Genomic DNA, 15940 nt, shown 5'->3' on the forward strand with positions numbered 1-15940 from the left:
TGGTTTCGGGCCCCTGGCTCTTACAGTTCAGCTGACAGAGGTGGGAACCGTGCCCTGGGAGCCCCAGCCTGCTGTCCTTGGCCTATTATGTGCTTTGGTTGTCCTGAACTATGGATGGCACCTGGGGATGTACTCTGTCCCATAGCCTGTCCCCCTGGGAGCTCCTATACAGCCTTCTTCTGTGAAGTCTGAGTCACCCTTCCCGACTTGCTGGTTTGACCTTCACAGCCTCAGGAACTGTCTTTCCTAGGCTCCCAGCCAGGGTTGGCCAGCGGGCGCATTGGCAGGAGATTAGGTGGAGCGAGGAAGGGGGAACCAGGACCTGCTCTCGTTCCACTTTAGTGGGAGTTTTATGACAATGGCTGTATCTCCCCCGTGGTCTCAGTTCTTGCTGGGCAGCCCCTGACATAGTTCTGGTTTATGTGCACTGTCCGTCTTCTGGATTCTGGGTGTGGTGGTGCCTACCGGCCATACTGACTAAGGTGTTTCCTCCTTAGTGCACCGTCACTGGTATACATGTTGGCATGACATCGCTCTGGGTGCAGTACCTTGAGTGTTCCCGGGGCCCTGATGGGACCCTGATGGACCCCCTAACGTGAGCAGTTTCTCCAGGGCCATGACTGCATTATGGCTGCAGTGTTACCCAAACCTTTTCCAAGGCCTCTTGCCACCACTGGCCCCTTCTGTTTCCAGGATGATGTTCGGCTTCATCATCAAGTATGGAGTGTAGGCCTATCTCTGTGTCCCTGGGAAACAGCTGTACTTAGGACACAGGTAGCCAGTTGTAGGCTTCATGGTAAGGCTCACCATTCTAGCCCTGTACCCAGTGGAGCAAAGAGTCAGTCGATATTTGTTGAAAGAATGATAAAACATGAAGAGACAGCTAATCACCAGACACATGTCAAGTAGCAGCCGTTCAGTAAGCGTACCCCTTGCTGCACCTGACAGAGGGGTGGCATTAATTCAAGCTGACTGTACACCCAGCGTGGTTCTCACAGGAAGCCTGTGAGGTGCAGGTGCGCATACTCTGTTGTCTGGATGAGGAACCCGAGGCACAGAGAGATGCAGTTGATGGGGGCAGCACAGCTGATGGGTGATTGTGCTGGGGGTAGAAGCCCAGGCTGACCGCCTCCAGAGCCTTCAACCAGACTGTCACCTGTACAACACACAAGAACAGCGTGTCTCCCCTTCAGTGAGTGAAGCGGACATGGAACTCCCGGGTAAAATATTAGTACCTGGATTCCAGATGATTAGGGCTGGTCCAGGGTTGCAGGTGGGCCAAGGTTAAGCAGCTGTCAATGTAATTTGCCGCATCAGGAAGCTGGAGGAGAACCCTGCCATCTTTACTGACTCTGAACAAGGCAGTTGAGAAAATTAATCATCGCTGATTTTTAAAAATCATAAACCTTAACTAGGAACAAAAAAGTTTTCCATAATAATAGAGAGCAAGTTAGAATAGCAGTCAACATTATTTTCAGTGAGGAGATGTGTTCCCATTATAATCGGAAGAGGCAGCGAAGCTGACACTTCAACAGTATTGGACATTTTTATGGAAGCTTTAGAGAAAAACCGATAAATAGGAAGATGTGATTACCTATCGATGATGATTATTGGGCTTAGAAAACCCAAGGGGATAGACTCAATTATAAATAAGGATAACTAAGTAGCTAATTGTACAAAAAGTGTTTGCATATATCACAGGAGTAGCTTTTCTATTATAGTAATTGGAAAAACAGTAATGAAAAATAGATCTCACTCATAATGGCCATAAAAGTACTGAAGAATCTCAGTTTCACCAGTGACATATAAGCTGGTCCTGGATAAGGCCCTGTCCACAGCTTATTATATACTTGGATGGAACACTCTGTTCTGTTAATTTACATCTTTTATTCAGTTCCTTTAAAATCCCAAAGGAACTTTTTAAAAGAAAAAACACCACCTGTCCATTTTAAGTTCATTTGGAAGAATAACTTCATTAAAATCTCCATGCAGACTTCAAAAAGAGAGGGCATGGGTCAGGGAGACCACTGCGCTGGTGATGCAGGCCTGCTGAGGAGTGTTGGAGATGAAAGTGGGCCGGTGCTCTGGTGGGGAGCAGGCCTTCTAGGCAGCTGGGGACAGCCAGAGCAGAGGCACGTGGGCCAGTAAGCAAAGGCTGTGCAGCCCATCAGTGGTTCTGGTAACGTGGGTTTACTTTTCAGGAAAAGTAATGGTGATTTTGTACACGCTTTCTCCCCGCACCTAGTTCCACCATCCAGGCAAAACCGCTTCCGGTATTTCGATGTTGAACATTTTCCCAGGCGTATAAACTACACCTGTTACTTTTTTTAAAGAAATGATACACATATATTTTTATCTGCTTTTTGCTTTTAAACATGACTATTTTTCCTTGTGAATAAATACATGTTTGTGGTTTATTCTTTACTAGCCGTGTAGGATGGACCACTTCAGGACTATGAAGGGGTTAGGCTCCAGTGCCCTCCACCATCCAGGATACATAACGGGGCCAGCCTCCCATCCCTAGGAGAACTGGGGAATAGTTCTCCTAGGGATGGGACAGGTCACTGCGCTCTCTGGTTCAGTGAGGATCCTCAGCAGAGCCCAAGGTTATCAGGCCCCTCCTGCACACCTGGTGGGGGTAGCAAGTGAGCCATTGGAGCCCACAGTATGCAGGATAGAGAGCTGACCATACTGAGCGCAGAGCCCTCCCGGGGTGAGGAGGCCACATGCTTGGGGTAGTACTGGATTCTGTAGCCGTCAGCCTAGGGGCGACTTCGGGAGGTGTGCCGGCAGAGCCCTTCGCCTGAGCCCTCACCTAATTCTGGTCATGGTCGTGCTCAGTGCGGTGCACTGGTGAGTTGGGGACTCGGGGCATGCAGTGGCGTACTCCAGCTCGCTTGGCTATTTCACACCCAAATAGGGTTGTCTTTTAGGTCTCCTCAGCCAGAAGCTGACCTGCAGGTCGGCTTTATTCTGTCCTCTCCTTGCTCTTTCATGTTATCAAGCACAATCCAGTGTTTGAGGTAAATGTTGAGATTACTGAAGCAAAATTCAGTTCATTTGAAGATGACTTGCCCTCTAAGGTTTTCTGGATTTCTACTGTGAGAAAGAAGTTTTTTATGTTTCTTGACATTGGTCTGTAGGTTAAGTTGGTCACGTTACATGCAGTGCTGTGACATCTTTTACTAGTGAGGACGGCTGTGTGGCCCTTGTAGGGTCCTTTGTAGAGGCCGTGGGTCAGCTTTAAGCCCTCCGGCATCCGTGGCTTAGTGGGCTTGTATAGCCAACTCTGGAAGGGTGTGATTTTCAGACATTGTACGCGGTGATGGCACACTGTCGGATGGTACAATGTACCATCTGGGGTCACGTAACCCAGCACCCTGCCCCGATGGCATCAGCAGGTCAGCAAGGTGTTTTTTCTCCAGAGCAGGGAGTCTGGAGGCCAGGTGCAGGGCGCTCAGCGCATCAGCTCTCGTTCCCCTCTCCTGGCCCTGCCTTCTTCCTTCGCAGCTTTCTCAGGGTGCCAATGGGGAGCGCTCAGCCTGAGCTCTGAGACCTTGGGTGCACCAGAAGACTTTGAAGGGGAAGCGAGCATGGCTAGTCTGAAGGGAGTCCGCTTTCCCATAGCCGTCTTCCGTTCGTAACCTTAGAGACTTAGGGTCCAGGACTTCTGCAGGCTCTCCTGTCCGCCTTTCCTTCATGACAGTAAGTCCTTCCCCACCACCAAGCTCTCTGTGGCGCAGCACCCCCTGGGCGCATATAAACGCAGTCTTCCAGAGCACCAGACCCAGGACACTTCAGGGAGGCGCCTTGTATGGATCTGTTCATGCAGGCATCCAGAGCGCCTCGGGGCTCTGTGGCCAGCTTGGCCTCCCTCATGCACTGGTTTTCCTAGGCGGGCACGTTGAGATGTTCTGAGGTGAGATGCAGCATAGGGGGGCCCTGGGGGCGGGGTCAGCCCTTACCTTTCCCACCCTTCTGCTCTCGTCCTAGCAGCAGCTGCTTTTACGGGGAGTCCCATGAAAGCAGTGGTATATGTAAGCCCGAGCAGTTTCTTTTAGCTCTGGGAACATTTCATCACCGGGAGGAGTTGTTAACCACAGAAGGTCCCAGAGCACCTGAGGTTAGGGGCAGTGATTCTCAGTGGAACTGTGGCATCTGCAGGAGTGACCAGAGTGTCAGGTGCCAGACGAAGGGACAGGCTGTGTGTTCATACAGTAATTAGCTAATACAGTTTAGCCTATGATGTGTCACAAGTGTTCGAGGTGCAGTCTGTCTTACTTCCTGTTACCAAACTACTGCCTCTTACATCCCTTTAACAAAAACACAGTTATGTTCCTGTCACTGACTTGTTTTTCAGAAGTGTATACTGTTTGTGATGGAAGCCTGTAATGCTGGTGTCCAGCAAAATTAAGTGGGGTCTATTTCTGATGTTGTTCACATGGTTTTTACTTAATTTCCCCATCGTTTGCGTAGCATACATGCTAGCACACAGCTAGAAAAGGGACACAAGGCTTTGATCATTCTTCTTGCTTCGTAGGTAACGCAGAGTATGAGCTACACAGCTTTCATTGAATCCTTATGACATAGACGAGAAATGACTCAGAGTGACCTGGTTTTTATCTTACAAAGCTCAGTAATAATAAGCGTTAATATACATATTTAAATATTGCTTTTAAAAGTAGCTTAAAATGATGCATCACTTGATGCCTTCCTTCATTGATTTCATAGTGGCTTTCATAATATCCCTTGAACCATGTTTCAGTATGTTTATTTGAACTGAAAAATGGAATTGGACCTTTCGGGGGGAAGGAGCACCGTCCTCTGACAGTACAGACTGCCGGTGCTGCGGACACGCTGTTCTCTATGCGTTCTAAGCCTTTGATACTCCATCACTGTCAAAGTTTCTGCTAGGTTTGGTTATTCTGGCTGGGCTTGTGTTATTAATAATTGCAATGGTAACTTGATTTTTCACATGAAGATTTCAACTCCTGGAATGTATATTTAAGTTTCTGTTAAAACTAGAATTTTAATTTACGTACCTGTTTTTATCACAGGGAAGATGCTAGGGGATAAAAGACTTTAAAGCCCAACAACACATTCATGTGTAGGGAGACTAGCGAGTGACGAGGAGTTTCTTACTGAGTGGATCCCAGGTCGTAGCCCCTCACCCTCGTCCCAGCCCATCTGCCAGCTGGAAGCTGCACAGCAGTGGGGAGAAGCATGGACGGTGGGCGGAGCTAAGCCAGCAGGAGGGCGCTGGGCTCCCTGAGGTAAAGGAGCTGGTGTTGGTGTCAAGAACTTGCTCTGACGGAGGAGGCTTGTCCTGTGTGTCAGAGTCAGCTGTTCCTGTTTAAAATGGAAACTTGGAGTACAGAAACCTACACAAAGGATGCAGCCTCTCATGTGTTTCCTCTTTTCCCTGTAACATTAGGTCGTTAGACATTTTCACGAAGACGTGTTTTCTAGAAGTTCAGCACATCCTTCAGTTTCACTTGTTCCTTTTCATTTTATTAAATTCAACAAAAATCAGATGCTTTTATCCTTGTTAACTTATACGATGTTCACTGTAAAATTGTCTTTATGAAGTCACTCCTGTACTCCTGTCCCGGGCTCTCCGGCCACAGCTGTCACGGCACCTGAAATTCCTTTGCACTTACTAGGACCCAGGCACTGTTCTCAACTTGCATCACATCTCTACTTAATCCTCCCAAAACTTTGAGGTAGGGAGTGTTGTTCCCATTTCACAGGTAGGGAACACTGAGGTGAGAGCTTAAGTTGGTTGTCCAAGGTCAGGTAGCAGAGTCAGGGGTGGAGCCAGGATTTAAATCCAGGCCGCTGTCCTTGGGGTTTTGTTTTGCTCACAAAGCATGTGAGTGTCAGAGAAACCCTTTCTGGGTGTCTGGATTGTTCTGATTTTTCTTTGTACTTTATTATTTTTAAAAGTATGTTTTTATGAGGTCAACTGAGCGATGACTTTTGAGGAGGAAGCTGGACAAAAAACAGCCCAAGGGATTTGGTGGCTTATTGAGCACACGCCAAGGGGCCTGAGGGTGGGATGTGGTGGCTGGCTTCCTTCCCTTGTTCCTTTTCTGCGACTGTGTAGCCCTGCCAGCTATCTGAGCTCCACCGTGTCGGGGATCTCCTGTGTGCCTGCAGCTCTTGGCGTTGCAGGTAAGGAGGAGCTTCTGCCCCTGTGAAATGGGCACTGGGGTTCTGATCGCTGAGTGTCCAGAAGACACATATGTAAGTTTGCTATGGTATCAAAATCTTGTTTTTTCCCACCTCTGAAGCCCGTGACTTTCCCGTTGACTAGTTTGAAGCCTGCAGGGCTGTGCACAGTGACTGTGGGGAGGCTGTGTCCCCAGAGCATAGCCTCCGTGAGGCACGGTACCCTGCATATGTCGGTTTGTCTTTTTCGTCGTAGGAGCCTCAGGGTCCGCTCAGAGGAAAATGAAAGGTGGCAAAGTCAGTCCTACTCACTTGCACACAAGCCAGCCTGGCTGGTTGTGTGGGAACCTTGTGGTGCCCAGTGGAGGTCAGCTAGCACCGGCTCCAGCAGCCGGAGTGCAGTGCGTTCAGCTCCAGCTACTGCAGGTAAGAGCCGGCGAGCCCGGAGGACGCTGGTCACAGGGCGGGAGCGGGGGCCAGGCTTCGGGCCGCGTCTCCCAGAGCCCCCATCCTCCAGTGCTCCATCTCCTCAGGAACTTCCCCCCACGCTGCTTCTGATGTCCTAAGTCCTGGATGATGTCTCCATCACCCCAGCTCCCTCTTTCCTCCCGCCCTGTCCTGCTCTGTTTGTCTGAGCTTCTGTCTTTACTAGGATTGATGCTTCTGTGTCCCCATGAGGTGAGCAGTGAGCCACAGGACACCTGGCACAGCCCTGCCCCTCCCTAGACCCCACTGCTCTTTTCAGGGCTGGTGTGAAGGGGCTTTGCTCACGCAGCTTGGTACTTCTGTGTCTGGGGAGCATCCACAGTGCGCCGAGGATATAGTCTTTATGTGCTAAGGATGCTGGCTCCCTACCCCCTCACCTGCCCTTCTTCTCTACAAAATGAGCCCCTTGAGGGCAGGCCAGCCACCTCTTGGGTTGTGCCGGGGCCTAGCAGGTGCCTGCTATGAACGCTCACCGGACACACTGACTGCAGCTCTGTGGGCACCTTTGTCTGCAGTGTCCTTTTTGAGGGTCCAGCAGAGGGACAATGAATTGGGACTGTTTGGGGAGAGAAGAGGCTTAGAAGCTGAGGCTATGTAGCTCTGACCTGGCCTGATCTCATTGCCACCTCGTCCCTGAGCATCTCCTGTGTTCATGGTACTCTGGGGCCGTAGAATACCATGGGCCTGGGAAGGCTCAGATACCCAAGGACTTCTGAGTGCCAAGCTGATTCCGAAGAGGAGGGTGGCCAGATCCTGGGGATATGTAGTCCTGGTAGAGGCTCGTTGAGGAGATAGGAACAAGCTGGTTATGAAGAGTATAAAAGTGTGGATGGCCTAGGTGGAGCTTGGGGAGGGCCTGGAAGATGGGGCCAGTGAGCATCCTTGCTTTTACAGAAAACAAGAAGCTAATGTGAGCTTTTGGTGGGGGTGGGACCTGGGAAGACTGGTCTGCAGAGGTGAGCAGGAAAACAGGTCTCTTCTTTCCAGGTTTGGGGTCAGGGTGTTGGAGCAGTAGAGAGGCCAGCGCTGTCCTGAGATGGGGTCTGTGGAGGTGGGGGGAGGAGCAGCTGAGCCCTTCTGAACGTGCTCATGGCTGGCAGGTGAGACGTGGGGAAGGCGGGACTGGAGGTTCAGACGGAAACTTCATGGAAGCTAATACATTGCAGAAAAGGCATTCATTGGAAAGGGAGAAGTTGCTCTTTAAGACATCCAGTTGAGGGCGCCTGGGTGGCTCAGTGGGTTAAGCCGCTGCCTTCGGCTCAGGTCATGATCTCAGAGTCCTGGGATCGAGTCCCGCATCGGGCTCTCTGCTCAGCGGAGAGCCTGCTTCCCTTTCTCTCTCTATCTGCCTGCCTCTCCATCTACTTGTGATTTCTCTCTGTCAAATAAATAAATAAAAATCTTTAAAAAAAAAAAAAAAAAAAAAAAAAGACATCCAGTTGAAGGCGTGAGCCTTGAGGCAAAGAGAACTCACTTTGAATTCTCTACCTTTCCCTTTACCAGTTAGTGTTGTCTTGTTACTTAAGTACTCTGGGCCTCAGTTTTATTGTCTGTGAAGTGGGGATGATAGTGCTTGGCACAGAAGGTTCTTGAGGCCAGGGAAGGGCTGGGCTGATGGGGGCGGTGGCATAGGGAGTTGAGTGGCAGGGCCGTGGGCCGCTGTGGGCTGGGTGTGCAGGTGAAAGCTGAAAGGTTAGATAGTGTCCCTTTTCTTACTTGCGTGATTATCTGGAGCCTATGTGCCTCCCTCTCTCCAGAGACCAGTGATCTTTTGTCCCTTCCAGCTTGACCATGGTTTGGGGCAGAGGTGGGCCTTCTTGTGTGCTGTGAGGTAGCCACTGGAGAGCTGCTGCGAGCCTCCGCCAGAGTTCAGGAACAGCCTATGGGAGGGAAATTCGGGCCTAGGCTAAGGGGAGGTATTGAATGTGGGGGAGTTCCAGGAAGCTCCAGGCCTGGGAGCGGGGAGCAACCAGATGGCAGGTGGTACGGGCCTCAAGCTGGGAATAAGATGAGAGACTGAGGACCAGGAGGAAAGATAAATAACCCCCAGCCCCTGATTCCAGGGACTACTGGGTCCTCAGGCCTCACCTGGCTCCCTATGTGGTCTCGCCTGGAATTCAGGGGCTGTGATCAGAGTGATGGGGACTCCTCAGGCCGGAGTGAGGAATGTCGCTGTGCTTGATAAATGAAACATGCCATTGCCTCCCCAGGACGAGCCCTCAGGCGAAGCAGCCTCATCGTCGGTTCTCAGCCCGCAGCCTTCTGCCCTCCACCCCCTGTTTGCTGTCGATTTGCCCGTCTATGTCCTCCAGGTCTGGATGCCTTACAGCTCTTTGGGTCCGTTAGTAAGACTGTCAGGAAGCTTTTGGCTTCCTGAGGCTTGTTGCTGAGGTGGGGCTCTAGTGGACACTCACTGAGTTGGTGGCCGGGATGTTTTGCTGCTTTCTAGAAAAGGTGGGTAAATGACTGAGGAACAAAAGACTAAGAAAAAGCTCAGGTTTGCTCCCCCTTTTAGCTCCTCCTTGTAAATAAGTTGAAATTTAATACACTCAAAATATTTTCTATTTAGAGACTCTAGTCACGGGACACCTGGGTGGCTCAGCCAGTTAAGCGGCTGCCTTTAGCTCAGGTCATGACCCCAGGATGTCCCATGTCAGGCTCCTTGCTTAGCAAGAAGCCTGCTTCTTCCTCTGCCAGCTGCTCCCCCAGCTTGTGCATTCTTTCTCTCTGACAAATATCTTTTAAAAATAAAATAAAATGCTCTTTGACTATATAAAAAAAATTTTCTAGTCGCTTTCTCCTATGGGAAATAGGCTGGCCAGGGTTTGTTTTTAAAGATTTATTTATTTATTTGGGGCGAGGGGCAGGGGCAGAGGGAGAGGCGGAGAAACCCAAGAAGATACTGCACTGAACATAGAGTGGACGCAGGGCTCGATCTCACAACCCTGACATCAGACCTGAGCCAAAACCAAGAGTCAGACGCTTAACTGTTTGTGCCACCCAGGCATCCCTAGGCCAGCCAAGTTTTTGACCTGTGGGAAAACAGACGCAGGAGAGTTAGTTTGCTTAAGTAAGTGGATAAACCACGCATTGGTGGCAATAGGTAATTCAGATTTGGCTATAAAATAAAGTAGGTAGCTTATCAGATTTTTAACAGTTAAGCCTTAAATATGTATTTTTAAAAGACCTACAGATATAATTTTAGTTTTCTTGTATTCAAATTGGGCTGTTGAACGTTTTCCTTAAAAGGTCAAAAATAAATATCGAGTAAAGCGCTGGTAGTAGACAGAGCTGTGGGTGGGGGTCCCAGGCAGTTGGAGTGGGGGTTCCTTCCAGTGCAGTTGGGGATCGTGTATTCAGAAAACCTCACGGATGTCCACTCCATTCTGCCTGGTATTCCCACTCAGGAGATCATTCTTAAATCTGGCAGTGTACACATAATTGGCCAAAAGATGTTTGCCATTGCCTCGAAGCTAATGCTGGGGGTGTGTTCTTCTAGCACGAGGAGGTGGGCTGGGTGGGCGGTCATGCAGCTATCGATGACAACCACAGGCAGTTAGGAACTGAGAGAGGAGCTTCCCCATACAGAATGGGGAAGGGCTATAAATTGAACAAGGACCTTTCTGAGGAGACCTAGAACACAGTAGCATTAAGTTCACTTTGCCTTTTTGTTTACACTCAAGTTTCTTTCTTCAAGGAATATATGTGAAAATAAGGGGAAAACAGTTCGTTTTAGGAAAGTGGGAGGTGCCGTTGCTGGCCAGCCCTGTGGGTTATGATGCTGGTCATGTGTGGCTGCCCCGCTGCCTTCTGGGAGGTGGTCCTGCACTGCCCCGGTCCCCGGCTCTGCTCCTCACCACTCTGCTTGGTTTTTCAGGAGGTGCTTCCTGCAACTGGAGGGGCTGTCGGGCCTGAGGACATGCAGAGTGTGGGGAGCACCATTAACCTTCGGGACCTGCAGTGACCACGGCCCTTTGCCCCAGGGACCCAGGGGCCGCACCTCCAGCCTGTGGCCCTGAGACTCCGTTAGGTGGTCTTACAGGCCTGGGGGAGATCCCACTAGGTTTCTGCTCAGGAGGCTCGCTGAGCTCCTCAGAGACTTTTGGGCACGCTTCTCAAAAATGTTTTTTGTACGTTTTATCAGGAACCAGTTTGGGGCAGTATTCGTGGAAATCGCCTTATAGGAACATGAGGCAAGGCTTGCCCTCAGGGCCAAGCATATGCTTTTCCCAGACTTGGCTGCACACCGATGTCCCTTGTCCCATTTGAGCGAAGCCATGGAGCCCCTGCTGCATGAGAAGAAACTTAGGCAGGAGGTAGGGTGGAATACAGATTCCCTAGTCAGATAGGACTTCATCTGTGGTAAAAGCAGATGGGATCTTTCACCTTCCGTGCTTCAGCATTTGGCCTGAGAAAGATCTAGAAACTCTTTCCCCTTTCTGAGAGCTAGCAGGCTGGTTCCCATCCCCTGGGGTGGTGGCTGTGCTTGGGCTGATTCTGTCAGCCCAAGGGGCAGAAGTGGTCCCGTTGTCACAGTGAAGCCAAATTCGAATCCCTGTTTTGGCAGAGCAGGCGGGGGAGTTCGTGTGAGGGGGAAGGAGATGGGGGTGAAGAGGAGCACACTGGGGCCCTGTTAGCGACCCCTCTGCATGGAGGCCAAATGTAAAGCTCCTAATTTGGAGATGTAAACTTTACGTTTTTCTGAATTCTGTATTTGGGTATTCATGTTTAATACTAATTTGTCCATGGTTTCTAAAGTCACGGTCTGAGTCCTGAACATGATGTGTGGGGCAGTGAGAACATGTGTCTGCTTGTCCAGGCTGTACACGTGCATGTTCTGTGTGGCCGTGCATTTTTACGGAGTGCAGTCTGTCTTGCACAGGAGGCGAGCCGATAACCTTGCACATATTTATTTGTTTGTTAGTGGGACTGTCCATGGGGTCACTCAGAAATGCTGTTTTTCGCCGTGTGCCTTTGAGGCTTATATTAATCCAAAAACTGTTTTGGTTCTTGAATTTGGAATTGTCCAAACTCTGCCTATTCTTTGTTTCTTCATTTCTTGAGTTTTTGGCCTTGGGCTTTTGGGAATGACCCCAGCATTTGGTGGTGAGTCCTATCTCTGTCCTCCTCCTCTGACGTGCTGTCTCTCCAGGTGCTTCTCCACCCAGGGAGAACTCGGGCCCTGTCAGAAATGGTTTTTACCCACAGAACTCTGTGCTGTGTCACAGACTAAAGTTTTGTCCGCCTGGCCTCTCAGCCTCCAAGTCAGCAGCAGCCCCCTCCCTCCATGAGGAGCCAGCCTGCCTGCCAGGGTGGTCTTGGGGGCTGGGTCGCCTAGTGGCCGCACTGCCCTGTCCTTCTGTTGGGAGGAAGGGCCAGGCCATGGGAATGCTCTCACTGGGCTGGGTGGTTGGAACATTCCCCAGAACATTCTCCCGGGAATGTCCACCACTGATAAGACTGATACTGGCTGTCAGTTTTTTGGGCACGGAGTTCTGTGGTGACCATGGGCCCAACTTCTAGTACAAATGAATAAAAATTTTTGTACAGTCATGTACTGATGGCGTTACTTGGCTTTACTTCACGGGAGTGTGTGTATAGTGTGGACGTCATGTTTTGTTTTCAGTCAGTAGAGAGAACCCTCTCACCCACCTAGCTTGTTGCCTCCTTTCTTGTCTCCGCATATCACACCTCAGTGTGGAACTGGCCTTCGTGTCTCAAAGCAGCCACCTTACCTGAGGGCCAGATGAGCTCCTTCCTCAACAGTGGGCCTAGGGTTCAGGGATTAGAGGAGAGGGTACGGATGTCGGAACCAGCTTGCCTCCTTAAACAGGCCATCAGGCCACCAAAGAGGGGGAGTTTATTTCACTTGAGTAAGGAAATGTACAGTGGGAGGCCTGGAGCGGCACAGGGACAGGGTGACAGCTGCCGCGGGCCCGCCCGCCCTGCCCCGCTTCCTGCTGCTGTCCTTGCTGGGTTGGGCTGTGGACAGAGTGGCCAGCTGGTGCCGGGAGGCTAGGTGCAGAACAGCAGCTGCTCATCCTTGTCCTCCTCCGTCTGCACGTGCTCAGGCTCCTCCTTCACCTTGAGAGCTGGGGGCCGGGAGCGACTCACCAGTCTCCTGCCTCTCTGCAGAGCAAGTGGACTCTGTGAACTGTGCCCTGCAGGCCCCTTCACTGCACCCAAAGGCGCTGCCCAGGTCCTAAGCGTGCCTGGAAGCCAGGAAGCTGGGGCTGTGGGGTCCCAGGGACGTCCTGGCCTCCCCTATCAGCCCACAGGCTCAGGGCTGGAGCTGTCCTGAAATGACTTGGGAGTGAGCCTCCCCAGCCCAGAGCCTGTTCCCTGCGCTGCAGGCCCCTTGATGTGTGTGTGTGTGTTGGGGCGCACCTGCAAACACACGGGCAAGTACCTGGCTAAACAGAGAGAGCCCGCTTCCTTTGCTCCAGGGATTTAAGGGGAGACCCCAAAGTGTCTGCTGACTCTGTGTGACAGCATGGAGAGCACTACTCTGTTCAGAGAGCAGCCCCTGTCTGCTGGAGGCTGTATCTGGGCTTGGGCCTGCTTTAGGGAGCACCCCTCCTGCTCCCAGGGCCTGAAGAAAGTGACTGCTCTAGCCTTTGTCTGTGGGGCGGTCAGGGGAAATCCTAGTGATGGGGATGAGCTGGAGTGATGGGTTCTGGCTGGAGTGTTGGTGGTATGGTGGGACCCTATGGGGGCTGAGCTGCACCTGGGTAGGACTAGGAGGGTGCTAGCCAGGCCAGTCACCCCCACAGGAGTGTGTGTGCAGGACGAAAGGCAGCCCCAGAAGGACTTGCAGGGGAAGATAGTCCCAAGGGGCACCAGGACTGGTGGGCCAGGAAGGGGACAGCCTGCTCTATCCTGGCCTTACTCGGATGACCCCATTTTTCTCCCAGCACCTCAGCAATTAGCTGCAGAACAGTGAGCCAGGCTTGGCTGTAGTTCCCCAGCTCCTCTCAGCCCCACAGTGCCTGGTCATGGGGCCCTTGCCCAGCAGTGACTGCCAGGGGCCACCCTGCCCACCTTCTTCTTGATCTCAGCCTGGGCCCGGGCCTGGGCCCGCTGCACACGCTCCTCCTGCAGCCGCTTCTGCATCATGACCTTCTCCTCCCGGAGTCTGGATGCAGGGGCAGCACAAGACAATTAAGAACTGGAGGCACTGTGGATGCTCCCAGATCTGCTTCCCAGCGCCTCACATGCAGCCTTCAGTCAGGCCCTGGCCCTCCCTCTAGGAGCACACTCCCCTCTTCTCTCCACCCTTCCCTGCCAGGCCTGGTTGGCCTCTGAACCTTGTTCTTGGGGGTTCCTGGCATAGGTCCATCTGCTAAGGATGGTGGGTCCGTGCTGCCTGCTTCTAGCATTCTGACACTGCCAAGTCTCCCTGCCTTCCCCTGCCACTAAACTGGGCTTCCTTGGCTTCCCCCGCAAGTCTGCATCTTCCCTCCCGGGGGCTCTGGCAATGCCGATCTCTTCCTCTCCCAATCCAGCAGGAAAGATGGCCATTGCTGTCCCTTGTCCTTGGGGTGAGGCCATGCTGTCCACACCCTCACTTTGGCTCTGGGCCCCCTGAGCCCACCTCTTCTCCCACTCCAGACTAAGTTAGGGGTCCTCTCTGGAAGACCTCTCAGCATGGAGCACCAAACTCCTATCTCTCTTGGTTTGGGGGCTCTTTGAGGACGGCCTGCAGAACAGTGAGCCAGGCTTGGCTGTAGTTCCCCAGCTCCTCTCAGCCCCACAGACCTCTGTATCCGACCTCTGTCCTCAGGGCCGGCCTGGGCCTGCCCAGAGCAGAAGCAGGGGTTTGGAGGGCATCGTGAGGGAGCTGGTCAGACCGCGTGGGACAGGGCAGGGGCAGGGACCTGGCTCTCACCGCATGCGACGCTCCTTCTCCTTGGCCTTCTCGGCCTGCTCGATCTTGATCTGGGGCACCCGCTCTAGGTTTTCCAGCAGCTCGTCCAGGTGGTGCTCGATGATGGTGAGCATCTGCACGGCGCCCAGGTTGGACTCCTGCTGGCTGCCGATGCATTGCTGGTACACGTCCAACACCTTGCGGTTCAGGCTTTCCAGCAGTTTGTCCTGCGAGGGGGGCGGGCCGGCAGAAGGGTGGCGTAGGCCTCTGCCTCCCCCCACCCCCCACCCCGCCACACAGCCCACCACACCCAGTGCCCTTGCTGTGATGCAGCTGCCCTCCTGAGGTCAGCCAGACCCAGGACTCCAGCCACCACTGAGGTTCTACTCCAGCTGCCTCAGTGTGTCCATGGGGCCCAGTCCCCCCCTCGAGGGCTCTCTTCTGCCCCTGCACTGACCTCAACTCCCCACAGGACCCTGGCCCATGAGAGCGACTTCCTGTGCTGCCTGTGGCAGATGAACTCCCCTCTCAGCCTGATCTTACATTTAGAAAGTAACACTCCCTACCACATGGACTGAGCGTGAGGACTGAGCAAGGAACAGCAGACAGGCAGGCTCAGGCCAGGAGTGGGGCCCAGCCAGCACCCAGGGAGTCTTTCTGGCAGGCCGCGGGTACACCAGCCTGCTTGTTGTGGCCTCCTGCGTACCTGCCCTGGGCTGGTACACAGTAGGTGTTCAACAGTAATTTGCGGGAATTAGGAAGCTGCGATTCTGCCTATGCCCCCAGTGCACTGTCAGGAAGGGTGCGCAGTGTGCCCTGGAACATTCTTGGCCCTCTGTGCCCTCAGAATTCTCTCACTCTTTCAGGCTGGCTTGGGGGCATGCCTTCTTCCTCCTGGCAGGGTCACTTTCTGGACACTTTGTGTTGAAGAAACAGATGTATTTGTTGAGTGAAAGAAGGAAGGAATGGAGGAAGTGTGCTGGGCAGCTGAATGGCCAAGGGGCATAAATACACAAGATGACTCCAGTTGGGGGACCAAGGGCCTTCTCTAGCCAGTGCCCCTCGATCAGCTCTGCAGAGCCTGGAAGGTGGTGAGGTCAGCACTGGGTGCTCCCAGATGTGCTCGTCAATGGATTGGGCCCCAGGGCTGTGGTCACCCACGCTCCCTCCACACTTGCTGCCCTCTGGCTGCTGATCGGGGGGCCTACCTCCTGAGCACCCTTGTACTTGCCGAAGTGGAAGACTCGGGCTTTGAGCTCCAGCTCGGCGGCAGTCTCCTCCTCCTTGGTGATGGACATCATCAGTGTGGTGACCCACTGCTTCAACTGGTTGACCTCCTTGTCCCTGGATTGGGGACCAGCAGGGCCCTGCCCACTCAGTGCAGCTCCAGGCACTCCACCTCTCTGAGCCTCATTG

General features: G+C 52.6%; 2 protein-coding genes across 15 annotated transcripts in view; one reads left to right on the forward strand and one right to left on the reverse strand.

Moving 5' to 3' along the window:
* The window catches only part of ZXDC (ZXD family zinc finger C), a 97095-nt gene that overhangs the window by 26580 nt on the left and 54575 nt on the right, over positions 1 to 15940 (forward strand). For 3 of the 10 annotated variants that reach the window (XM_032341416.1, XM_032341179.1, XM_032341338.1), the window contains 3 exons: positions 6107 to 6174; positions 6428 to 6597; positions 8868 to 9275. The exons of 1 other annotated variant lie outside the window; for it this stretch is intronic. In XM_032341416.1, the coding sequence (XP_032197307.1) occupies positions 6107 to 6174; positions 6428 to 6597; positions 8868 to 9034 (405 nt within the window). In that variant the 3' untranslated portion in view covers positions 9035 to 9275. Of the gene's footprint in view, positions 1 to 6106; positions 6175 to 6427; positions 6598 to 8867; positions 9276 to 10534; positions 12215 to 15940 lie in introns of those variants that run through there. 6 more of the 10 variants (XM_032341366.1, XM_032341406.1, XM_032341248.1 and 3 more) reach the window with 5 other exon arrangements.
* The window catches only part of CFAP100 (cilia and flagella associated protein 100), a 50040-nt gene continuing 46346 nt past the window's right edge, over positions 12247 to 15940 (reverse strand). For 3 of the 5 annotated variants that reach the window (XM_032341664.1, XM_032341786.1, XM_032341738.1), the window contains 4 exons: positions 15733 to 15868; positions 14546 to 14751; positions 13699 to 13792; positions 12673 to 12786 (listed from right to left, as the gene is read on the reverse strand). In XM_032341664.1, the coding sequence (XP_032197555.1) occupies positions 12673 to 12786; positions 13699 to 13792; positions 14546 to 14751; positions 15733 to 15868 (550 nt within the window). Of the gene's footprint in view, positions 12787 to 13698; positions 13793 to 14545; positions 14752 to 15732; positions 15869 to 15940 lie in introns of all 5 variants that reach the window. The other 2 variants (XM_032341711.1, XM_032341619.1) reach the window with 1 other exon arrangement.

Source organism: Mustela erminea, chromosome 1, assembly GCF_009829155.1.
Source record: "Mustela erminea isolate mMusErm1 chromosome 1, mMusErm1.Pri, whole genome shotgun sequence".
Lineage (NCBI taxonomy): Eukaryota > Metazoa > Chordata > Mammalia > Carnivora > Mustelidae > Mustela > Mustela erminea.